Genomic DNA, 26528 nt, shown 5'->3' with positions numbered 1-26528 from the left:
TGGCAGTGCCGAGCAAAGTCGTTGGGAGAACACAACTGTAACCCTGGCGAGGAGGCGTCTTTTATTTGTTCAGGTAGAGATAAATTGATTTTACCTGTTTTATGCAGGCATGATAATTGATTTCGAATAAGAAATGGCAGGTAAGGAAACTAATGCATCATCACGGTGAGGGACTGAAGTTTCGCTGTCCGTCGCCCTTTGGGTTGCAACGAGTTACGAATATAAATTTGGAGAAAGGAAAAGATGTTCGATTATGGAAGACCTTTTCATCCCGACTCTATGGCTGGGATTTTCCCTTCCGTGGACTAGGCACACCTCAATTATCCTGTCCATCAAATTGAGTGGGAAGGAAACCGTGGGGGTTGAAGGTGAAAAGCCCTGTCTATAAAACAAAAGGAAACGACTCGCCCTTTGGTGCCGGTGCAGCTGCTAGTTGTAAACTGCCGACCCCTGGAGTAAAATTGAACATGGGTCGGGACGCAGAACAAGCGGTATCGCATTGGTCGCCCGCTGGATATTCAGTTCCAGTGACTTCATATCATGATAGTATCACAGTGGGTACAGCACAGGAGGAAGCCATTCGGCCCATCGTGCCGGTGAAGGCTGTTCGAAAGATCTAACCAATTAGTCCCATTCCCCTGCTCTTCCCCCATTAGCCCTGTAATTTTTCCCGCTTGAAATATTTACCAAATCCCCTTGAATATAACTGATTTTCAGGGATGTCGAATAACAGTGGGAAATTCCGATTCTGCCTTCCGATTTTGCGTTCCCTCCCGAGTCTAATTTCACAACGTCGACTCTAATCTATGTTCGGCGTCTTTTGCAGCATTCTCTGAGATTCCTCCCTTTCGAACGTGTCTACAATTGTATTCCCAGTAATTTAAATGCATTCATTTGTTTTAACTCCCTCAGGACAACTTGAAGTCAGACTAGTGAATGGAGAAAGGCCATGTTCAGGACGAGTGGAGATCTATTACAATCGCGGGTGGGGAACCGTGTGTGACGATGATTGGGATGTATTCGACGCTGAAGTTGTCTGTGCACAGCTGCATTGCGGGTTTGCTGAATCCGCACCTGGAAAGGCCCAGTTTGGGGAAGGGAACTCCTCTATTTGGCTGGATTCTGTTCAATGCAACGGGTCGGAGAGCAAACTTTGGCAGTGTAAATCAAAGGCCCTGGGTCAGCACAACTGCAATCACCAGGAGGACGCGTCGGTCGTTTGCTCAGGTACATAACACGTCGTTTTTTGATTCAAGGAGAAAAACTTAACGAAAACAAAGATAGAAAGAAAGAAAGAAGGAAAGAAAGAGAGAAAGAAAGAAGGAAAGAGAGAAAGAAAGAAAGAAAGGAAGATGGAAAGGAAGAAGAAAGGTCGGAAGGAAAGTAAGAAAGGTACAAAGAAAGAAAGTTAGAACGAAAGAACGGTAGAAAGAAAGAAGGAAATAAATAAAGGAAGAAAGAAAGAAGGAAGGAAGGAAAGAAAGAGAATGAGAGAAGGAAGGAAAGAAATAAAGAAAGGAGGAACGAAAGGAAGAAAGGGAGAAGGAATGAAAGAAGGAAAGAGAGAAATTAAGAAAGAAATGAAGAATAAAGAAGGAAAGTAAAAAGGAAAGAAAGAAGTAAATAAAGAAGGACAGGAAGAAAGCAAGAAGGGAAGGAAAGAAGAAAGAAAGAAGGAAAGAAAGGGGGAAGGAATGAAATAAGGAAGTAAATAAAGAAAGAAGGAAAGAATGAATGAAAGAAAGAAAGCAAGAAGGAAAGAAAGGGGGAAGAAAGGAAATAAGGGAGTAAAGAAAGAAAGAAAGAAGGAAAGAATGAATGAAAGAAAGAAAGCAAGAAGGAAAGAAAGAAGGAAAGAATGATAAGATGTGAAGAAGCAAAGAAAGAAGGAAACAAAGAAAGAAAGAAAGAAAGGCATGAAGGGAAGAGAGGAAGAAGGAAAGAAGGAAAGAAAGAAAGGCAGAAGGAAGGATATAAGGAAGGGAATGAAGAATAAAGAAATAAAGAAGGAAAGGAAGAAGGAAGAAGGAAAGGAAGAAAGAAGGAAGGAAAGTAAGAATGGAAGAAAGAAGGAAAGAAAGAAAGGAAGAATGAAGGAAAGAAAGAAGAAAGGTCGGAAGAAAAGTAGGAAGGAGGATGGGAGGAAGGACAGGACAAAGAAAAGTATAAAGAAAGAAAGTTAGAACGAAAGAACGGTAGAAAGAAAGAAGGAAAGAAATAAAGAAAGAGATAAAGAAAAAGAAAAGCAGTATAGATAGAAGATGACCTCTCTAAAGTACAATTTCCAATAATTTCCGGCACAATAATTGTTTTTTTTTTCAAATTTCTTTTAATGTCGGCAAAATTATGGGCTACTTCACAGGGCAAAAAAAGACAAATGATTTCAATGAATCTGAAATTCATCTGCTTTTTGTGAAGTTGGATCAGGGAGATAATTTGTTGATCATACCGGAAAAACTCCTTTCTTTTCTTGGAGTGTTAAAACGAGACATTTAGCTTCCACCAGAACAGGGGAGAAGCGAATTGACCAACTCCAGCTATCCTGGAGTACTGCGCTTGGGTGCTGGATTATGCAGCTAAATTATGGTGTGATGGTCACATCATAAACTATTAGAGATAACAGTGCTTCCATGGCAGCCCAAGTGACGAATATTCGTATAGGGGTAAGAGTTCCCGTTTGCTGCCGACTGACACATTCTCTAATTGCACATCAGGAAATTGCTGTACAATTTACATATACAACCTCCTCAGTAAAATTAAGCATTGACGATGAATTGCAAGGAATTTAAAAGGACCATTCGGGTACAAAACGGAGGAATAACGATATGGTGCACCTTTCGGGATAGTGAGGGAACGGTTTGGGTGCGCTGCTCCTGTTCGGTGATGAAGAAGAGTGGGAAAGCAAAATCGGAACTGTGTTTGTCCATTTTCAATTGAAATTCAGAGTGTGAATAAAACATATAAAATTCTTACAGGGCAACCCTGGATGCAGGGAGGATGTTTCACCTGGTTGGGGAGTCCAGAACGAGGGGTTCACAGTCTCAGGATATGGGGTAGGACATTTAGGACTGAGATGAGGAGAAATGTCTTCACTCAGAGGGTGGTGAACCTATAGAATTCTCTACCACAGAAGGCAGTGGAGGCGAAGTCACTGAATATATTTAAGAAGGAGCTAGATAGATTTCTGGACACAAAAGGCATCAAGGGGTATGGGGAGAGAACGGGAATATGATATTGAGATAGAGGATCAGCCATGATCATATTGAATGGCGGACCAGGCTGGAAGGGCCGAATGGCCTACTCCTGCTCCTATTTTCTATGTTTCGATGTGATCTTTTGACATTCACGATGCGTGTTGAATTGGAGATGAACAGAAGAGAATAGAACAGGAACTTGGCGTTACAAGTGACCCAAAATCAATTTGAATGCATTGCTGCCTCCATATAATGAAATTTAGGATCCGCTCAATTATAGTTCCTGGTTCGTAGTTAACGTGAGTTTTGAACGTTTGATTACAGATCGACCATTAAAGCCCATTCTCTCACTGGAAACGGAATCCAGTATCTTTCTAAAAGGAGACACGGTGAGGATGACATGCAGGGCTTTGAGTTTGTACACCGGGAGCACCTTTTATTTGACGAAAGTTGGTGAAGTTTATCCCATTGCATCCCGAACTGCCCCAGAAGGAACTTACAGCATCAACTTCACCATCAAGGATGCAGACGTTAGCAAGGATGGTGACTACACGTGTCACTATCAAACAGGGAAATCAGGAAGACTTGTGAACTCAACCAGCAGCGATTCAGTGTATGCAAACGTAAGAGGTAGGCAAGAATAAGCCAATGGTATCTCTGGTCCATGAGAGAATGGTAATCGCATTCTCTCTCTCTCTTTCTCTCTCTCAGCTGTTGTTCATTTGGAAGCAATCTCGCCTCTGGGGTTATCTAAGAGTAATGGGTTCAAATCCAAAACTGAGATGCTTGAGCACAAAATCTAGACTAGCACTCCCAGTGCAGTGCTGAGGGAGCGCTGCAACTTTCGGAAGTTGGTGCCTTTCCGAAGAGGCATTAAACCAAGTTGTAGTTGATGTGAAAGATTTGTCTCAGGTTGATGTAAATTTCGAAGAAAAGCAGCCAGAGTTCTTCCAGGGGTCCTGGCCAACATTTAATCCTCAACCATTAATCAGGAAAAGAGATTATCACATTGTTGTGCGCAAAATGGCTGTCGCATTTCCTTCATTGCAACAATGACTGTACTTCAAAAAGGACATCATTGGCTGGAAACAGATAGGAGTTTTTTTAAACGCAATTTTTTTGTTATATCTATCTTTCTTTTATTCTTTCTTTCTTTCCTTCTTTATTTTCTTTCTTTCATTCTTTCTTTCTTTTTCTACCTCTCTGAAACGCTTTTAGTTCTTTCTCAGTGAGCAGAGTTGCAGAGATTAACATTGCCGATTTCATGCAGTTTTGGCCCGTTGACCGAGCCTGACATCCCAAGTTAGTTGATGGGTATTTCGAATCGCTGCAAATACTCTTGGAAATAGAAAGTGAGCTCCGTTTATCATGTTGATGTGAGCATAGCATAGTGGTTATGTTCGTGATCTAGTAATCGAATAGGCCTAGTCTACTATTCTAGCATCATGAGTTCAAATCCCGCTGTGGCAACAGGGGAATTTAAATTTAATTAAATAAAATCTGGAATTTAAAAAAAGCTGTTATCAATAATGGTGGCCATGAAACTACCAGGTTGTCGTTAAAACCCACCTCGTTCATTAATGTCCTTAAGTAAAGGAAACCTACCGTCCTTACCTGGTCTATATGTGACTCCAGACCCACAGCAATGTGGTTGATTCCTAATCGCCCTCTGAAATGGTTGAGCAAGCCACTCAGTTGTTCAAGAAGGTGGCTCGCCACCACCTTCTCAAGGGCAATTAGGGATGGACAATCAACGCTGGCCTTGCCAGCGACGCCCACATTCCACGAACGAACAAAAAAAATAGTCACTATTTCCTCCTCTATCGCAAATGAGCACAGTTGTTCCGGGATGAATTGGGCATCAAAGTTAGGCACATAGAAAATAGGAGCAGGAGTAAACCAATCGACCCTTCGAGTCTGCTCCGTCATTCAATGTGATCATGGCTGCTCCTTTGTCTCAATATCATATTCCCGCTCTCTCCCCGTACCCCTTGATGCCTTTTGTTTCTAGAAATCTGTCTAGCACCTTCGTATATCTAATCAGTGACTTGGTCTCCTCTTCTGTGGTAGAGAATTCCACAGTTCACCACTCTCTGAGTGAAGAAATGTCTCCTTATCTCAGTCTTAAATGTCCTACCCCCGTATCCTGAGAATGTGACCCCCTCGTTCTGGACGCCCCAGCCAGGGGAACCATCCTCCCTTCATCCAATCTGTCTAACCCTGTCAGAATTTTATATGTTTCAATGACATCCCCTCTCATTCTTCTAAACTCGAGTGAGTACAGGCCCAGTCGACCAAATCTCTCCTCATAAGACAGTCCCTGCCATCCCAGGAATCAGCCTGGTGAACCTTCGCTGCACTCCCTCTATGGCAAGTATATTCTTTCTTAGGTAAGGACATTCAATTACGCCGACTTTCACGCCCAGCTTGCTGACTGGATGTTACACCGAAATTTAAAAGCAGGGTTCATTTGCCTATGCCAGATTATACAAATCGGTCCAAATGGAACGCCAGCAATAAGATCACAGTGGGTGAGCTGATATCCTCTGCGGCTTCAGCTCAGTGTCAGAGCTTCTTGCCTGTGCTGCTACTGTTGCTCCCATTATTATGCAGAACAGTGAAATGTCTATTAAGAAGGTTGCGCCAGCCCCTTCTGGACATATGGAGGGCGGGGACCCGGAAGTAATTAATGTGAACCGCGACTGGCAGCTTAAGTATATTGCAATTCTCCATGAGAAAAAAACGTTTTAGAATTAATTGCGCAGAAAATCTCTGTGCTGCTCTTAAATTTTAGGCAACATTCTACACCACCGCTCCTGATGTGAGTACAGGAAAATGGCGTGAGTTAATCTTTTGAATGGGGACAGTCGTGTGTAAATATGAGGCAGAGGGGTTTGACGGTGAACGTTGCAAGTTAATTGTATTACAAAAACAGCGCTATGCTCTCCTTGCTCCGAGGTACGCCGCAAAATTCGACCCATTGTAAACAGGCTAATTGGTAATGAACAAGTTAAGTGAAAAATAATTGGAGATGCTTCAAAGGAGTGGAGCATCCCTCAAATCCAAGGATAGTAATTTATGCTCTTGGCGATAGTGTTAACTCGGATCGACTGCTCGCGATACACCTCGCTCCCATTTTCCATTCTATTGACTTCACTGTGAATAAAATCAGACAGCCCGACGATATCGCTCGTTTTAAACTATCGCCTGGAGTTAAACTTGCCCCCTTCTCCCCGCCAAGGTGTTAAAGGAACGAGGCTGTCATATTTTATACCTGAAGCGGTAAATATTGATCAACGTTTGGTGCTATGTCGACCCAGTCCTTGAAATTAACCTCCTTCACTACAATAACAATGTGTGTTCACATAGCGCCTTTAACGTAGTCTCACATCCCAAGGCACTACACATGAGTTATTCGGACAGGTGACCGAATTCTCGGTCAAAGAGGGAGTTTTTAAGGCGCATCTTAGAGGAGGAGAGAGAGATGGTGAGAGGCGGACTGGTTTCGGGAGGCGAGTCCAGAGCTTAAGACCGAGGCAGTTACTTCCTGTAACAGCCAAATAATTCGTTCCCGATTGGAGGCGAGTCAATCAGCAGTGAGGCAGATAGAAATCGATCCCCTGGTTTCAACTGTCTTTGTGCAGATTTAAAAAAATATTGGTGAATAAGGCATGAGGAAATTATGGAAACATGGGAAACGAAATTGCTCACGACATTATTTTGCTTTTTGTTTAATAAATATGAAGATTGGAACAGGAGTAGGCCATTCAGCCCCTCGAGCCTGTTGCGCCATTCAAATAGATCATGGCTGATCTGCATCTTAACGCCTTCATTCCGTAACATTTAATATCCTTGCCTAACAAAAATCGATCAATCCCAGTTTTGAAATTTTCAATTGACCCCCAGCCTCCACAGCTTTTTGGGGGAGAGAGTTCCAGATTTCCAATCCCCTTTGTGTGAAGAAGTGTTTCATAGCATCAACACTGAATGACCTAGCTCTAAATTTGTGGTTATTCACCGTTCTCTGGACTCCCTCGCCAGAGGCAATAGCGTATCTCTATCTACCCTATGAATTAGTTTAATCATAATAGTGTTTCAATAGACACTTCAACTTTTTTTTAACACTTTCTCCTTTAGATGAGATCGCAATGCGTTTGTTAAACGGGACAGACTCTTGTTCCGGAAGAGTGGAGGTGTACTTTAATAACACTTGGGGAGCAGTTTGCGATGATGCTTGGGACATGCTCGATGCGACCGTTGTTTGTAGGCAACTGGGCTGCGGACCCGCCGAATCGGATCGTGGTAATGCTCATTTTGGAACCGCGTCTGGGCATTTTTGGCTGGATGATGTTCATTGCAAAGGGACCGAGTCGACTTTATGGACGTGTCCAGCAAATTTGGTGGGACAACACAACTGTGGTCCTGGCGAGGAGGCGTCTGTTATTTGTTCAGGTAGAGCTACAGTTTGTTAAAAAATATGATGACGGTATCACAACTCGTTAGAAATATGAACTACAGATAACCACACTAATGTGTTATGGAATTATCGTATATAATCCCACTTAGCAGACATATTTTCCTGGATTTTTTTTATAACTTGAAATTGTAAATTCTGCAAGGCAATTGGCAAATGCTAGTTTTAAAACTTCAAAACCCTGGACAATCATTTGGCAGTCTCGTTGAGCAATGTGGAAAGTTGTGATTTTGTTGTTGCGCTGTAGCATTGGTGATATTAGGACAGGTGACCTAATGCTTGGAAGGGAGAACAGATTCTGCACAGCATGTTCTAGCAAGCAACGTTGAATGGGTTTATTGAATGGATGCATCCAATTTTTAGCTGGACGGGGCGATTCAGAAGGACCTACTTTATTCGCGAGGCATGTGAGAGATCATGGGCCGCTGTGAATATTCAGTTCTGTCTCCGTTACACATTGAAAAAGTGAAGTGGACAATTATTGTCCTCCAAAAAGTGCCACGATGTCCATCCAGAGGAAGAATGTACCGAATTGGCAGATGAATTTCAATATAGATCAATGTGAGGTGGCACGTTTTGTTAGGAAGAATAAGACGGCCACGTAGCCCTTGGGAAATAAGAGTGTAAACGGGGAAGTAGAGCAGCTAGATTCAGGGGTACAGATACACACGTCACCAAAAGTAGCGACGCAGGTTAACAAGACCATAAAAAAGCAAGCCAAGCACTGGCGTTCAATTCTAGAGGGACAGAATTGGAATGCAGAGAAGTTACGCTAAAGTTGTACAGAACCATGGTTCGACCACACTTGAAGCTGATCTGGTCTCCACACTATAAAATGATATGGAGGCACTGGAGAAGGTGCAAATAAGATGTACTGGTCGGAGTGGGACTAACTGGATTGCTCTTGCAAAGAGCTAGCACGGGCTGAACGGGATGAATGGCCTCTTTCTGTGCAGTAACCATTCTATGATTCTATCATACCAGAAATGAGAGGTTATACCTATCAGGAAAGATTGAACAGGCTGGGACTCTTTTCTCTGGAAAAGGGAAGACTGAGAGTCACGTGATAGAGGTCTTTAAGATTTTTATAAGGGTTTGATAGGGTGTTTCCAATTGCGGGAGAGACCAGAACTAGGGGCCATGAACAAAAGATTGACACTAACCAATCCAATATCGAACTCAGGAGAAACATCTTCATCCAGGGAGTGGTGAGAATGTGGAACTCGCTCCCACAAGGAGTAATTGAGGCGAATAGTGTAGATGCATTTAAGGGGAAGCTGGATAAACACATGAGGGAGAAAGGAATGGAAGATATGTTAATAGGGTGAGATAAAAAGGGAGGGAGGAGGCTCACATGGAGCATAAACACCGGCATGGATCCGTTGGGCCAAATGGCCTGTTTCTGTCCTGTAAATTCCAACTATTTCTTTGCAATTGAACGCCATACCATCGTGCTGATGACTGGGACTTAACTCGACGCGGAATTGTCTGCACGCAGCTGCATTGTGGATTTGCTGAATCCTCCCATGGAAATGCCAATTTTGGGGAAGGGAGCTCATCTATTTGGCTGGCTTCTATAAAATGAGAAGGCCGGGAGACCGACCTGTGGCATTTGCCAATCAAACGACTGGGGTCAGCACAACTGCAATCACAAACAGGATACTTCGGTTGCTTGATCAGGTACACACTGATGCTGCGTGTTTGACAGCGAGAGCAAAACAGACAGAAGGTTAGAAAGAAAGAAAGAAAGTTGCCAAATCTTTCACATCCAATTAATTGTATTTTTTTGCTGTAACCCTGCTTTGGGAAGGGTTGAGATTGGAAAACTATCACCTCTGTTTTTCCCTTTGACAGTGGAATTCAGAGTGTGATCTTTTAACATTCGTGGTACGTATTGAATCGAAAATTATAAGGACAGCGAACAGAACAGCAATGTAGATGATCCGACACAAGATTAAAGATATTTATATACAGTATTCCTATAATGAGGTTTACACTCTGCTCATCGCTGTTCCTGATTCACAGAAAATGTTAATTCTGAATTTCTGATTTCAGGTCGACCATTAAAGCCCATTCTCTCACTGGGAAGGAAATCTGGCCCCTTTCTGAAAGGAGACACCGTAACGATGATGTGCTGGGCTTCGCGTCTTTATGCAGGAGGCACCTTTTATTTGAATAAAGTTGGCGAATCTAAGCCCATTTTGTCGCGAACTGCACCAAAAGGAACTCATAACATCACCTTCACCATCGACGATGTAAATGTTAGCTGGAGTGGAGACTACACGTGTCACTGTCAAACAAGGAATTCAGGATGGCTGATCAACTCAACCAGTAGTGAACCAGTCCATGTATACGTAAGAGGTGAGCGAGATTGTCTATTGAGAGCTAAAATCGTCCCATCGCTATCTCTCTCTCTCTATTTAACCATCTCTGAAATGCTTTTAGTTGTATCTCCGACAGAAAGAGAAAGAGATGCAGAGATTGAACGAGTACAGTTAGCAACTTGATTCATTGTGGATAGGTTCACCTTACCTGACATCTCGAGTTAGTTAATGACTGTTTGAAATTGCCGTGAATACTCTTGTAAAGACAAAGTTAGATCAGTTCGTTCAGGTCATTGTCAGCACTGGTCATTATCTCCAGCTCTATCACAGTTCTGTTGATTTACCTGCAGCCCATGGTCGGATTGGGCATAACAGCAAACATACTTCTGGGATGTATCTGCAGATCCACACACAGCGCTTGGGGAACACATGAAACTTGGATGGGGATGCTAAATGGATAGGATCGCATGGGCCGACGTTTATACGCCCCACTTGATATTCAGTCCTTTTGAAGTCAATGGGGGAAAAGTTGGATAAGGGCCGTTTTTGGGCACGGGTAGCGTGATGCTCTATTACCCCGCGCCCAATGGCCCCTGCGAGTTTCGGCCAGCCGGAGGGCTCACCTGCAAACAGCATTCCATTCAGGATCTTGCACGTGGAATCAATACAATTCGGACTTTCCACCACCAGGGGGAGCTCAATCTCTTAAAGGGAGGATGTTTCTTAGAAATCTCTTAAAGGTAGCTGGTACATGTTATTTCCTGAAAATAACAGTCTACTGTCTGCACGGAGTCTGAACAGATATCAGACATCACACATGTAAAACACAGATGCAGGTCCCATCCCTATGTTTACACACTGATGAGTTATGTTAAAACATTGAATAAAGGTTGCGCACTACTAAATCCCACATCCTCCAGACCTCACCAATGTGCCGATCTGAGTTGGTACTAGGCCTGCGAGAGTGCATGCACCAAGGTTCTCTGCTGATGCACTAGAGGCCTTGGTGCAAGAGGTGGGCAGAAGGAGGGACATCCTATATCCGCTGTGGGGGAGCAAGAGGTCCTCCAGACATATATCCAAAAGGCAGTGGGAGGCAGCGGGGGACGAAATCAATGCCAGGTGAACAGCATCACGAACATTGATGCAGTGGAGGGAGAAGTTCAATGCCTTGACATGAGTGGTCGAGGTGAGTGAGGTGCGTGCGCATCCAAGACGCCATTTTGGATGTCAGCGAGGCCGTGGAGCGCCGAAACAACGGGCGCTACACTGCCCAATTTTGCGCCCAATGTGCCTGAATATCAGACGAGGAGTATAAAGGGCGATATTATACCGCCCGTTTTGCACTACTCTTCAAGCCGAATTTCTACCCCTGGATATTTTACTGACAGGTTGAAGACCATCAATTGTCTAGTTCCGGCGCGCCATTAGTTAATCTGGTTCACGTTAATGAAATAATGGTGTCACAGATTTCGGAATGTTTGCATTACAGAACACAATTTCATGGAAGTATTGATCCGCCTCTGCCTTGCTGCTGTTTTCCTGGTTCTGATTATATTTCTACTTGCGTGGGGATTGATGAAAAAATATCGGCGTAAAGATAAAACCTACAGTAGCACAGGTGAGAGTGTACTGCGGATGTTATTGAACTTAAGACTCTGTGCTTTATTTTATTGTCTTTTTACAATCTTGTAGTGAGATTTGATTAATTAACATGTGCTGTACATTGGGATATATGCGTCCGGTAGTTGTAACAACGATTGTTGTAACATACTAATCGATCCCTTTACTTAAATATATTAATGTCACCGCTTTGAAATTTAAATATATATATATATATATATTAGAATTTCCTGGCTGCTTCTCCCACTCCTCCGCCGAACTTCCACCAAAACTACAGTGGCAGAGCGGGCGAAGACCTGAGGACATTCTCTGGGCGAAAAGAAAAGTAGTCATTTTTGTCTGGCCGATGATTAATGTCTATTTTTGTTTTCACTGCAACAGAAAATTGCAAACGGTTCAACGATCCTGGAAATTACCGGCGATATAATTCAAGTGCAGCAGACAGCCTGCATCGGGAGAGCAGTTTGTAGTTATGGGAAGTGCACACGGAACTGACCCGTATTGAATGATCCAGTTAAATTGCGTGATTCAGAAAGGCGCATACTGTCGAATTGACCGCTGATCCACAATGGAAATCCATAACCAACAGATCAGTCTGCTTAAAACGTCGTCTGTTTCGTTAAAACTTAGCGTTAAATTCTTTGTGTTCAATTTGTAGCATATTTGCTATCATATCTTTGTCATAATTCTGTATGAAGGTACTTCATTATAAATTCCTAGCTCCACATTTAAAATGAGCTCTATGAAAAAATAACACAGTGTGATTGCACCTCCCCTTCAGTGGTGACCCACTAATCCCTTAGTTTTGCCTCTCTAAGTTCCTCAACTTGTACGTCAGAGACTTTCCGATGCTTCCACCAACTCTGCTGCCCCACTTCCCAATTTACTGCACGTTTTGCTATTCAACTGTAAGTAATCAGGTCAAAGTACTCAATAAAAAAACAACGACAGAATGTATTTCATTGAAAACGGGGGCTGAATCGTTGCATGCGTACCTTTATCCAATTAACCAATACCCTGTAATGCGACTTCCCCTGAAGATTACACTCGGTCTTGATTGGAGTATCTGAGCTCCTCTGCAGTACAGGCCGAGGAAATGAGAGACGCAAAACCGTGGTGCTACAGTACCAAGGGTGAATAGATCGGACTTCAGCGTGACAATTTACATAGAAATGTGCACATTGAAATTTATAATGGGAAAATGTGTGCAGAGACCTAAGTTATATTAATGTATATCAATGCATATTATTACTCGACCTCTCCAGTGTGAGTCATTGAGATGTCCGCCGTGCCCTTGTCCATTTGAATTATGCTTCATAATATTATGCTTTCTTGTTGACTCATAATCTCCAGTACAATGACTTACCATTAAGTGGCAGGAATGAAAATGGTGAATATAATGAAATAAAGCATATTTCGCATATTATTTTCAGTTCAAACAAATACAAAAAGAACCAAACGTACATAGTCAGAATGACAAATCAATAAAACCAATTATAATAACGATTAAATGAGAAAGCGAGTTTATGCTGACAAGCTATTTATTAATGAATCAATTATTACACAAGCAACAGTAAAACTCAATTCAGAGAATAAAAAACACGCCAGAAATATTTCGGCATCTATTCGCAGACATGAGGTAGCCTTTGGATGGCGGATGCAATGGTTTGGGGGGAAATGGCCTGCAGAATGTGGGGTGAAATCGGCGGTGGAGCAATACAAGCGATAGAGCACAGGCAGATCGATTTACATCTCACCAAGGAAACGAAGCTCGGGCGTTGTGTAAAACGGGCGGCCCATCCGTTGTCGCCCGTGTTATCGCGAAAGAGAGAACATTTTTGGTGGGCGAACAAAAGTAGGAGCAAGGAGAAATCAATATCCTGACACAGCTAACCATGATACGAAAAACATTTTTTAAGACATTCAGGGGCACTGTAATCCCCGAAGAATATTAACAGGGAATTGGGGCTGAGGTGCTGCCTGAATCGTGCCGCTGTGTGTCCAAGTGTAGGAATCAGTGGCTTTTGGAGTTCCATCTAGTGATAGAAATGTGCAGTTGCAGGTATTGAATGTGATGTGGCGATGCCAGTGATGGACTGGGGTGGACAAATGTAAGGAGTCTTGCAACACCAGGTTATAGTCCAACAGCTTTATTTGAAATCACAAGCTTTCGGATGTGGCTGATCTCCACTTTCTCGCCCAATCCCCATATCCCTTGATTCAATTAGCGTCCACAAATCCATCAGTCTCATCCTTGAATATACTCAACGACTGAGCATCCACAGCCCTCGAGGGTAGAGAATTCACAACCCTCTGAGTGAAGAAATTCCTTCTCGTCTACGTCTTGAATGGCCGACCCATTATCCTGAGACTATGTCCCCTAGTTCTGGACTCTCCAGCCAGGGGAAACAGCCTCTCAGCATCTAACCTGTCAAGCCCCCTCCAGTATCTACAATGAAATCACCTCTCATTCTTCTAAACTCAAGAGAGTACAGGCCCATTCTACTAAATCTCTCCTCATAGGACAACCCACTCATTCCAGGAATCAATCTAATGAACCTTCGTTGCTCTGCCACTCAGGCAAGCATATCCTTCCATAGATAAGGAGATCAAAACTGTACACAACATTCCAGGTTTAGTCTCACCAAAGCCCTACACAATTGTGGTGCGACTTCCTTAATCTTGTTGGCTATACCAGTCAGATGGAGGTAGGTACAAATTTGTAATTTTAATGTATTAGTTTCCCTAAGATTACAGCTGTCCGTGGAAGGAGGGCCTACCTAAGAGCTGAGGATCCAGGAGTGAAGAGATATCACACCTACTGACGATCGCTCACCACTTTGGCCACAGTAGGGAGCGGATATCGCACCACCCCCATTCTGTACATAAGAACATAAGAACATAAGAAATTGGAGCAGGAGTAGGCCAATCGGCCCCTCGAGCCTGCTCCGCCATTCAATAAGATCATGGCTGATCTGATCCCAACCACAAATCTAAAGAACACAAGAAGTCGGAGCAGGACCCGGCCACATAGCCCCTGGGCCCTCTCCGCCACCCACAGGGCATTGACCGATCCGAACTCAGCTTCATGTCCAATTTCCTGCCCGCTCCCCATAACCCCTAATTCCCTTTACTTCTAGGAAACTGTCTATTTCTGTTTTAAATTTATCTAATGATGAAGCTGGGTTAAGACCATCATCTCACTGGAAGGCGAGGCAACCATTCCCACTGCGGCAACTCATAATGATAAGATTATATAGGTTCCTGGGTTAAATGCTCAAAGCTGCTAATATATTAGCGGTAAGATGAACTCACAATACAGGACGCCGAATGCTGTCTTGAGCCAGCTACATAATGACTCTAATCATAAACTAATCTAGCCAATTGGTGTCAATATAGGACACTGGTGTAAACGAGCAAATTGGAACCAGACAACTAATTAATGTGGAATTACCATGACATAAATAAATTGCCTTTGTAACCTTCTTTACTGGATCTGGCAGTTAACTCTATCTCGTAATAATTTGCATACATTATGTCTACTGATTAAATGCTGTTATTAAGGACACGAGGATAATGAAGATACTTTAATTCATGACTATATGGTCTGTATTCTCCTCTCAGAATGTTGTCAAGAAAGGGTTCGTTCCTTCACTGTGTACTCAGTTCCAACACTGCAAGGTAGTGGACAGGTAAGAAAATAATCAGAAAGGCTAATGGAATGCTGGCCTTTATTTCAAGGGGGTTGAAAAACAAAGGCGTTTAAGTTATGCATCAGTTTTACAGCCTTGGTTAGATCCCACCTGGAGTATTGCGTTCAGTTCTGGGCACCGCATCTCAGAAAGGAAATATTGGCCTTGGACGGGTCGCAGTGCAGAATCACCAGAATGATACCGGGGCTAAAAGGATTGCATTATGAATACAGGTTACCTAAACATGGGTTGTATTCCCTTGAGCTTAGAAGGTAAAGGGGTCGATTTAGACAATGTATTTAAAAGGATCAGAGGAATCGATAAGGTGTATACAGATAATCGATTTCCCCTGGTGGAGAGATCCAGAATAAATCGAAACAATCTTAAAATTCGAGTTAAATCGTTCAGGAGTAACATCAGGAAATACTTTTTTCACAATAAGAGCAGTGGAAACTCATAAGTCGCTCCCACAGAACATACAAACTAAGTGCAGGAGTAGGCCACTCGGCCCCTCGCACCTGCTCTGCCATTTGATAAGACCATGGCTGATCTGATTACGACCTCAAATCTACTTTCCCGTCTACCTACTATAACTTTTGACCTCCTTGTTAATCAGGGCTCTCTCTAACTCAACCTTAAAAATATTCAATGACCATGCCTTCACCGCTCTCTGGGAAGGGAGTTCCACAGACTCACGACCCTCGGAGAGAAAAAAAATCTCCTCATCTCCGCTTAAATGGGACACCCCTTATTTTTAAACCGTGGCCCCCTAGTTCTAATCCCTCCCACAAGGGGAAACATCCCCTCAACATTTACCGCTTCTAGTCCCCTCATGATCTTATATATTTCAATAAGATCACCTCTCATTCTTCTAAACTCCAGTGTATACAGGCCCAAATTGTCCAACCTTTCCTCATAAGATAACCCCCTCATCCCAGGAATCAGTCGAGTGAACCTTCTCTGAACCACCTCGAAAGCAATTATGAGGTAAAAGCTAAAGAATTCCAGTTCCCCTTTTTTGTAACATACAATTTCTTCATCTTCCCGTTTATTGGCGAAACTTTTAACTTCGGTGACGGAGTAAAACGCCCGTTCTACCGCCAAATTTTCCTTTCAATTGACTTCAATGGATAATCTAGCTTTCCGCTTAAACACCTTGCCTGAATTTTCTTTGCATTGAAGTCACAGGTAAGGATAATCAACTGCCAATATAATCAAAAATTACCTTTTTTTTCTTTCACACGACGATCGAATTGCTTCATATTCCAAGCTTTTCCTGAAATCTTCCAGAATTTGAATTCAGAATGGACAATTGGGCCACCCATGTTATGAATTCAAATTAAAACGTTAGACATTAGAATATCTTCTGAGTTTGGAGTTTAAATCTTACATTAACAACAATAATGAGAAAGATTTCATCTGCTTTTATTGCAAGAAGTCACAAGTTAGGATAACCTGACCAGCAATCGGTATTCAACTAACTGTATCTGACTGTGACGAATAATATTAATACAGCATTAGTATGTTTGTATTTTCAAAAGGCATTCAATAAGTTGCCACATAAAAGGTTGTTACACAAGGTAAGGTCTCATAGGGTTGGGCGTAATATATTAGCATAGATAGAGGATTTATTAACGGACAGGAAACAGAGTGTAAGGATAAACGGGTCATTTTCAGGTTGGCAGGCTGTAACTAGTGGGATGCCGCATGGATCAGTGCTTGGACCTCAGCTATTTACAATCTATATTAATGACTTAGATGAAGGGACCGAGTGTAATTTATCCAAGTTTGCTGACGATACAAGCAAAAGCTTGATGCGTAATCTAATTGACGTGTTTAAAATGATAAAACATTCGATAGGGTAGATAAGGAGAAACTACTCCATCTGGTGGGCAAATCCAAAACAAAGGAGCAAAATCGGAAAATTAGGGCCATTTCGGAGCGAAATCAAGAACCACTTTTTAACTCAAAGGGTTCTAGAAATCTGGAACTTTCTCCTCTAATAGACTGCGGATGTTGGGTCAATTGGAATTGTCAAGGATGAGATCGATATGTTTTTGTTAGGTGAGGGTATAATGGAAAATTGATCAAAGGCGGGTAAATGGAGTTGAGGTGCTGATCACCCGTGATGTAATAGAATGGCGGTGATTGCAGGAGGGGCAGAATGGCCGACTCCTCATCCTATGTTTCAACCAACATCGTCAGAACAAATTATATCGGCATGGATCTCATTTGTTATTTGCGGCTGCTTGCACAAGAATTAAACTTGAAAAATAATTTCATGGACTGAAAGTATTTGCAGACGTCTTGCAGATGTGGGAAAAGCACGGTTTGTAAATCTAAGTTCTTTCTTCCTTAAAGCTGAGAAGCTCCAACAATTGAGAATAAGAGAAATAGGCTCTAAGTTTCTTCTCCGTGTCACCCACTGTGTTTTGTCCTCTTCTCGACTCTTGTCATCTGAGCCCCATCGACCTCTCCACTCACTGTACACAGTTTCACCTTCATCCATCTCCCTCTTGTATCACTCACTCTCACCTTTATCAATCTCCCTCTTGTATCACTCACTCTCACCTTTATCAATCTCCCTCTGTATCACTCACTCTCACCTTTATCAATCTCCCTCTTGTAACACTCACTCTCACCTTTATCAATCTCCCTCTGTATTGACTCACTCTCACCTTTATCAATCTCCCTCTTGTATCACTCACTCTCACCTTTATCAATCTCCCTCTGTATCACTCACTCTCACCTTTATCCATCTCCCTCTGTATCACTCACGCTCAACTTTATCTATTGTCCTCTGTATTACTCACCTTTATCCATCTCCCTCTGTATCACTCACTCTCACCTTTATCAATCTCCCTCTTGTATCACTCACTCTCACCTTTATCAATCTCCCTCTGTATCACTCAATCTCACCTTTATCCATCTCCCTCTGTATCACTCACTCTCAACTTTATCCATTGTCCTCTGTATTACTCACCTTTATCCATCTCCCTCTGTATCACTCACTCTCACCTTTATCAATCTCCCTCTGTATCACTCACTCTCACCTTTATCCATCTCCCTCTGTATCACTCACTCTCACCTTTATCCATCTCCCTCTGTATCACTCACTCTCACCTTTATCAATCTCCCTCTGTATCACTCACTCTCACCTTTATCCATCTCCCTCTGTATCACTCACTCTCACCTTTATCTATTGTCCTCTGTATTACTCACCTTTATCCATCTCCCTCTGTATCACTCATCTCACCTTTATCCATCTCCCTCTGCATCACTCACTCTCACCTTTATCCACCTCCCTCTGTATCACTCATCTCACCTTTATCCATCTCCCTCTGCCTCACTCACTCTCACCTTTATCCACCTCCCTCTGTATCACTCACTCTCACCTTTATCCACCTCCCTCTGTTTCACTCACTCTCACCTTTATCAATCTCCCTCTGTATCACTCACTCTCACCTTTATCAATCTCCCTCTGTATCTCTCACTCTCACCTTCATCCATCTCCCTCTGTATCACTCACTCTCACCTTTATCTATTGTCCTCTGTATTACTCACCTTTATCAATCTCCCTCTGTATCAATCACTCTCACCTTTATCAATCTCCCTCTGTATCACTCACTCTCACCTTTATCAATCTCCCTCTGTATCACTCACTCTCACCTTTATCTATTGTCCTCTGTATTACTCACCTTTATCAATCTCCCTCTGTATCAATCACTCTCACCTTTATCCATCTCCCTCTGTATCACTCACTCTCACCTTTATCTATCGTCCTCTGTATTACTCACACCTTTATCCATCTCCCTCTGTATCACTCACACCTTTATCCATCTCCCTCTGTATCACTCACGCTCACCTTTATCAATCTCCCTCTGTATCACTGACTATCACCTTTATCAATCTCCCTCTGTATCACTGACTCTCACCTTTATCAATCTCCCTCTGTATCACTCACCCTCACCTTTATCTATCGTCCTCTGTATTACTCACACCTTGATCCATCTCCCTCTGTATCACTCACTCTCACTTTTATCAATCTCCCTCTGTATCACTGACTCTCACCTTTATCAATCTCCCTCTGTATTACTCACTCTCACCTTTATCTATCGTCCTCTGTATTGCTCACACCTTTATCCATCTCCCTCTGTATCATTCACTCTCACCTTTATCTATCGTCCTCTGTATTACTCACACCTTTATCCATCTCCCTCTGTATCATTCACTCTCACCTTTATCTATCGTCCTCTGTATTACTCACCCCTTTATCCATCTCCCTCTGTATCACTCACTCTCACCTTTATCTATCGCCCTCTGTATCACTCACACTTATATCCATCTCCCTCTGTTGGTGTCACCACTCTACACACAGTCTCACCTTAATCTATTTCCCTGTGCATCACTCAGTGTACTCCCTCTCGCCTTTATATTGGAGTCTCTCTGTATCACTGTGCTCAGTCTCACCTTTATCTAGCTTCCTCTGTATGCTGTCTCACTCTTATCCACCTCCAGCTGTTAGAAAGGCGGCAGCCAAATTGCGCCCAGCAAACAGCAATGTATCAATAGCCAGATCATCTGTGTTTTCATGATGTTGGTTAAGGGATAAATATGGGCCAGGATATCGGGGACAAATCCCATGCTCTTCTACCAAATAATGCCATTGGATCTTTCACGTCCACCTAAGAGGGCAGTCGGGGCCTCGGTATGAAGTCTCATCTGAAGGTCGGCACCTCCGACAGTGCAGCACTCCCTCAGCACCGCACTGGGAGCGTCAGGCTGCGTTAGTTGCTCAAGTCTCTGGAGTGGAACTTTATACCCACGACCTTCATGACTCAGGCGAGCGAGTTATCAACCGAGGCACAGCTGACACTAATTGATCGCCCCAGAAAGTAGACTGTGCTGTGGTCCGAATACTTAAAACGTTGCAGACGACACAAAGCTGGGGTGGAATGTGAGCTGTGAGGAGGATGCAAAGAGGCTCCAATGTAATTTAGGCAAGTTGGGTGAGTGGGCAAGAAGATGGCAGATGCAGTATAACGTGGATAAATGTGAGGTTATCCACTTTGGTTGAAAAAAACAGAAAGGCAGATTATTTTCTGAATGGAGATAGATTGGGAAAAGGGGAGTTGCAACGAGACCTGGGTGTCCTTGTACACCAGTCGCTGAAAGCGAGCATTCAGGTGCGGCAAGCAGTTAGGAAGGTGAATGGTATGTTGGCCTTCATTGCAAGAGGATTTGAGTACAGGAGCAGGGATGTCTTACTGCAGTTTTACAGGGCTTTGGTGAGACCACATCTGGAGTATTGTGTGCAGTTTTTGTCTCCTTATCTGAGGAAGGATGTCCTTGCCATGGAGGGAATGCAACGAAGGTTTACCAGACTGATTCCTGGGATGGCAGGACTGACGTTTGAGGAGAGATTCGGTCGACAAGGCCTATATTCACTGGAGATTAGAAGAATGAGAGGTGATCTCATTGAAACATATAAAATTCTAACAGGACGAGACAGACTAGATGCAGGATGGATGTTCCCATTGGCTGAATCAGTGGAGGGTATGGTTTGTGTCTGGATGTCAATCATTTTTTAAAAATCGCCCAACACACCTGGTGTGCAGAAGCTGAGTGATGCAGTACTGCAGTGGCGTCAGACACTGACACTGTTTGTATCGCTGGTTTTCATTTGTCGATATTCAGAATGATCATTAACAGAGATATTAAACTGATCACTTTTGTATTTTCTACCTCACCTGTTCTTGAGTAATGAGAGAATATTTTATTTATACAGGCAAATCCTTGAAGGACCCAGAATAAATGTGATGTTTCCTCCAGCCAAAGCAGAAGGAACAGTGCAGCCAGCTCCTTCTCACACACAGTAGGTACACTATCACTCACAGAGAGCACAGAGACACAGACAGGTCATCAGTTCCACAGTCTCAGACAGCAGAAGTAGTCAGTCCCACACTGTTCCCAAGTTCCAGAGACACATTTTCAATCCAACTGTCAAACAGAGCAGGTGAAGTAGACGCTGTTCCATTTCCCACTAACTCAGTCCCGCTGACAGGGAAATACAAAAATCCCAGTCCAAAATCACACTCTCAGATTGAAAAGCACTGTGTCAATCTCACAACAGGGCAACATTAAATATCAGATAGAAATCACACATGGTACCTGATTGAAAAGGTACAGAATGAATCCAACGATGTACCGTGTGATTCCAATTGAATACTAGCCCAGAACTCACATACAGTATCAGATTGAGAAATGCTGTGAGAGTTTAACCTGAGAAACACATTAGATACCAGTTTATAATATATTCATAGTATGAGATTTAAAGATACAGTATCAATTCTATTAGTACAGACTGAAATACACATTACATACCAGTCCAAATATCTCATACAGTATTAGATTGAGGGATACTGTATCAATTCCATTATTTTAGACTGAGGTACACATTATAGCTACTATGTCAACATATCAGTTTGAAAGATATATTGTCACTCAAAATTGTACTCACAGAGATACAGATTTAAGAGTAGTCCAAAAAGTGCACACATTATCTGACTAAAACCTACATCATATCCTAAAGTGTATCCATTTTAACAATTAAATAATGAGAAAAACTATGTCAGGATTACATCATTTAAATTGTAGTTTTCAACATCATAAATATAATCTGAGTGGAAAATTGCATACAGATACAGAATGAATCCCAAACTCACACACAGTACCAGGGACTGACAGATACAGAATGAGTCTCACACTCACATACAGTACCACATACTGAGAGATACATAATGAATCCCACACTCACACACAGTACCAGAGAATGACAGATACAGAATGAATCTCAAACTCACATACAGTACCAGGGACTGACAGATACAGAATGAATCCCAACTCACACACAGTACCAGAGACTGACAGATACAGAATAAATCCCACACTCACTCACAGTAACACATACTGACAAATACAGAATGAATCTCACACTCACACACATTACCAGAGACTGACAGATACAGAATGAATCCCACACTCACACACAGTACCAGAGACTGACAGATACAGAATGAATCCCTCATTCACACACAGTACCAGAGACTGACAGATACAGAATGAATCCCACACTCACACACAGTACCAGAGACTGACAGATACAGAATGAATCCCACACTCACACACAGTACCAGAGACTGACAGATACAGAATGAATCCCTCATTCACACACAGTACCAGAGACTGACAGATACAGAATTAATCTCACAGTCGCATTACTGCAGACTGAGTTACAACTCTCACACATGTGAGTTTAATACATGCAGTATCCATTCGAATAGTTTATCATGAGAGACAAATTGCAAACAAGTCCAACACTCTCGTACAGTATCAGATTGAGAAATGCTGTGACAGTGTAACCTGAGAAACACATTAGATACCAGTTTATAATAAACTCATAGTATGAGATTTAAAGATACAGTATCAATTCTATTAGTACAGACTGAGATACACATTACATACCAGTCCAAAAATCTCATACAATATTAGACTGAAAGACAGAGTATCGACTACAATAGTACAGACTGAGCTACACATTATATACCAATTCAAAAATCACCATCAGTTTGAAATATATATTATGATTCACAATAGTACTCACAGAGATACTGATTTAATAGTAGTCCAAAGAGCACACAAATTATCTGATTAAAAAACCTCCAGCACCAAATCCTAAAGTTTATCCATATTTACCAATTAAATAATGAGAAAAACTGTTTAAACATTGAGCTATTAAAGCTACAGTATTGAACGCCATAATGTAATCTGAGAGAATAATTATAGACAAATACAGAATAAATCTCACATTCATTCTCTATCTGTCACCACAGTTGACAGATCGAGAATGAATCACTCGCTCTCATAATGTACCAGAGACTGACAGATAAATTATGAATCCCACACTCACACAGTACCAGAGACTGAGAGATACAGACTGAATCCGACACTCACATAGAGTATAGAGTATGAGAAACTACATATATATAAAATTATTCAACACCCATACACAATACGAGGTGATGTATTCTAAGAATGAATCCAACACGCACATATAGTACCAGGGAGTGACAGAAACAGAATGAATCCCACACTCACACACGGTACCAGAGATTGTATATACAGACTGAATCCCACACTCAAACACAGTAACAGAGATTGTATATACAGAATGAATCCCACAATCATATATAGTACCAGATTACACAATCAATCCCACACTAACATAGATTATGAGAAACTGCATATATAAAGTGAATTCAACACACACATACAGTACTGGAGACTGACAGACACAGAATAAATCCCACACTCATACAGTATCAGAGACTGCATATATCGAATGAACTGACAACTCACACACACTACTGACAGATACAGAATGAATCCCACACTCACACACGGTACCAGCAACTGAGAGATACAAAATGAATCTCACAGTTGCCTCCAGTAATGCACACTGAGAGATACAAAATGCAGACTGAGTTGAACATTATGTACCAGTCCAAAAATCTCTTGGTGTCAGATTGTAAGGTACAGCATTAATTCCATTAGTGCAGACTGAGGTACACATTATATACAACTGTAAAAAACTTATACAGATTCAGGCTGAAATATACAGTGTTCTGTTCATGCAGATTAAGCTGAACATTATGTGAAAGTTCAAAAATTTCACCATATCAGTTTGGAAGATATACTAATTCACAATTGTTTTCACATCGATACAGATTTAAAAGTAGTCCAAAAAGTGCACACATTATCTAATTATACCCTTCGGCATTACATTTTAAAGTGTATCATTATCTACCACTTAAATACTGGGAAAAAATATTTATACATTTCGGTATTGAAGATACAGTTTTGAACGCCATACTCTAAACTGAGATACAGAAAAAGAATGAATCTCATACTCAGATCCTGTGCCAGAGTCTGACATGTAGAATGAATCCCTCACTCACGCAACGTACCAGTGGCTGATACAGAATTTATATCACTCATTACAGTATCAGAGATTGATGGAAACAGGATGAATGTCTCACTCACATACGGCACCAGAGACTGATAGATATGGAATGAATCCCAAATTCACACACTGCGCCAGAGACTGACAGGAAAAGAATGAATCTCACTCAGATAAAGTACCAGGGACTGATATATACAGAATGAATCCCACACTCACACACAGTACCACAGTCAGACAGATACAGAATGAATCTCACAGTCACATTACTTCAGACTGAGTTACACTTAACTTGCCAGTCCAAAAATCTTACAGCATCAGATTGAAAGATATATCAATTCCACCAGCACGTACTGAGCTACATGTTACACATCAGTCCAAAAATCTCATAGCATATCAGACTGAAAGATACAGTATCAATTCCACCAGCACGTACTGAGCTACATGTTACGCACCAGTCCAAAAATCTCTTACAGTATCAGACTGGTAGATAAAGGATCAATTCCACCAGCACGTACTGAGCTACATGTTACGCACCAGTCCAAAAATCTCTTACAGTATCAGACTGGTAGATAAAGGATCAACTCCACCAGCACGTACTGAGCTACATGTTAGGCACCAGTCCAAAAATCTCATAAAGTATCAGACTGAAAGATACAGTATCAATTCCACCAGCACGTACTGAGCTACAAAAATCTCATACCGTATCGGACTGGTAGATACAGTATCAATTTCATTAGTGCAGACTGAGCTACACATCACATCACATTCCGGTCCAAAAATCTTACAAAGGATCAAACTGATAGATACAGTATAAATTCCATTAGTGCAGGATGAACTACATATTACATTCCAGTCCAAAAATCACATACAATGTCATTCTGAGATACAGAATTAAACCCATTATTGCAGACTGAGCTACAAATTACATACCAGTCCAATAATTTCACCATGAACAGATTGAAAGTTACATTATCATTCAAATCAGAGTTCAGAGATTAAGACGTAATACTACTCCAAAACTCACACAAGTTTTATTAGAGAAAATTGAAAAGTGTATCCATATTTACAAATAAAACACTCGACGAGAAACTGCAAGTACTTTAAAGTATTAAAGATATAGTTTTAAATAAAATATTGTCAACTGAAATAAGAATAAAGACTGAATTGCAGAATGAATCCCACACTCAGATGAAGTACCAGAGACTGACAGACACAGAATGAATCCCACGCGCACAAACAGCACCAGAGACTGTCAGTATCAGAGTTGGTTCACACTCATGTATAGTTCCAGAGACTGACAGATACTGAATAAACCCCACAATCATAGACAGTATCAGAGACTGACAGATACAGAATAAACCCAAATTCGCATATAGCACCAGAGACAGACAGATGCAGAATAAGCCCCACAATCATATACAGTACCAGATACTGACAGATGCAGAATAAACCCCACAATCATATACAGTACCAGACACTGACAGCTACAGAATAAATCCCACACTCATATACAGTATCAGAGAGTGACGTATACAGAATGAATCCCACACTCACACACACTACCAGAGACTGACAGGTTCAGAATAAACCCCACACTCATATACAGTACCAGATACTGACAGACACAGAATTAACCCCACGCTCATATGCACTACCAGATACTGAGAGATACAGAATAAACCCCACACTCGCATACAGCACCATTGGCAAATAGGTATAGAATACACCCCACACTCATGTACAGTACCAGAGACTGACAGGCACAGAATGAATCTCACACTCACACACAGTACCAGGGACTGACAGATACAGAATACACCCCACACTCCTACACAGCACCAGAGACTGACAAATACAGAAAAAAACCCACAATCATATAGAGTACCAGATACTGACCAATACAGAATAAACCTCTCACACATATGTAGTGTCAGAGACTGACAGATACAGGATAAACCACACTCATATACAGTACCAGAGGCTGACAGGCACAGAATGAATCCCAAAGTCTCATACAGTATCAGAGACTGACAGGTTCAGAATAAACCGCACACTCATGTACAGTTTCAGAGACTGACAGATACAGAATAAACCCTACACTCGCAAACAGTACCAGAGACTGAAAGATACTGAATAAAAACCACATTCATATACAGTAACAGACCCTGACAAATACAGAATAAAACCCACACTTATTTA

The 26528-nt window shown here is 41.9% G+C and overlaps 1 protein-coding gene and 1 pseudogene across 1 annotated transcript; both read left to right on the top strand.

Annotated features, from left to right (window-relative positions):
• Positions 1-133: 133 nt before the first annotated feature.
• LOC137316686 (scavenger receptor cysteine-rich type 1 protein M130-like) lies at positions 134-10167 on the top strand. Its single transcript, XM_067980531.1, has 6 exons — positions 134-140; positions 913-1227; positions 3519-3824; positions 7332-7646; positions 9724-10022; positions 10129-10167. Exons 1-6 carry the CDS (start codon positions 134-136, stop codon positions 10165-10167), a joined length of 1281 nt encoding a protein of 426 aa, XP_067836632.1.
• A 10980-nt stretch (positions 10168-21147) lies between these two features.
• LOC137316718 (zinc finger protein 229-like) overlaps positions 21148-26528 on the top strand; it is a 346515-nt pseudogene continuing 341134 nt past the window's right edge.

Source organism: Heptranchias perlo, unplaced genomic scaffold, assembly GCF_035084215.1.
Source record: "Heptranchias perlo isolate sHepPer1 unplaced genomic scaffold, sHepPer1.hap1 HAP1_SCAFFOLD_60, whole genome shotgun sequence".
NCBI classification, from domain to species: domain Eukaryota; kingdom Metazoa; phylum Chordata; class Chondrichthyes; order Hexanchiformes; family Hexanchidae; genus Heptranchias; species Heptranchias perlo.
This window is presented reverse-complemented; position numbering and strand designations above follow the sequence as displayed.

Bases quoted from the DNA above. Each gene is read 5' to 3' on its own strand.
- LOC137316686 (XM_067980531.1), top strand. The intron at 1,228-3,518 runs GTACATAACACG...GTTTGATTACAG, and splicing joins CGCGTCGGTCGTTTGCTCAG to ATCGACCATTAAAGCCCATT. The intron at 7,647-9,723 runs GTAGAGCTACAG...TTCTGATTTCAG, and splicing joins GGCGTCTGTTATTTGTTCAG to GTCGACCATTAAAGCCCATT.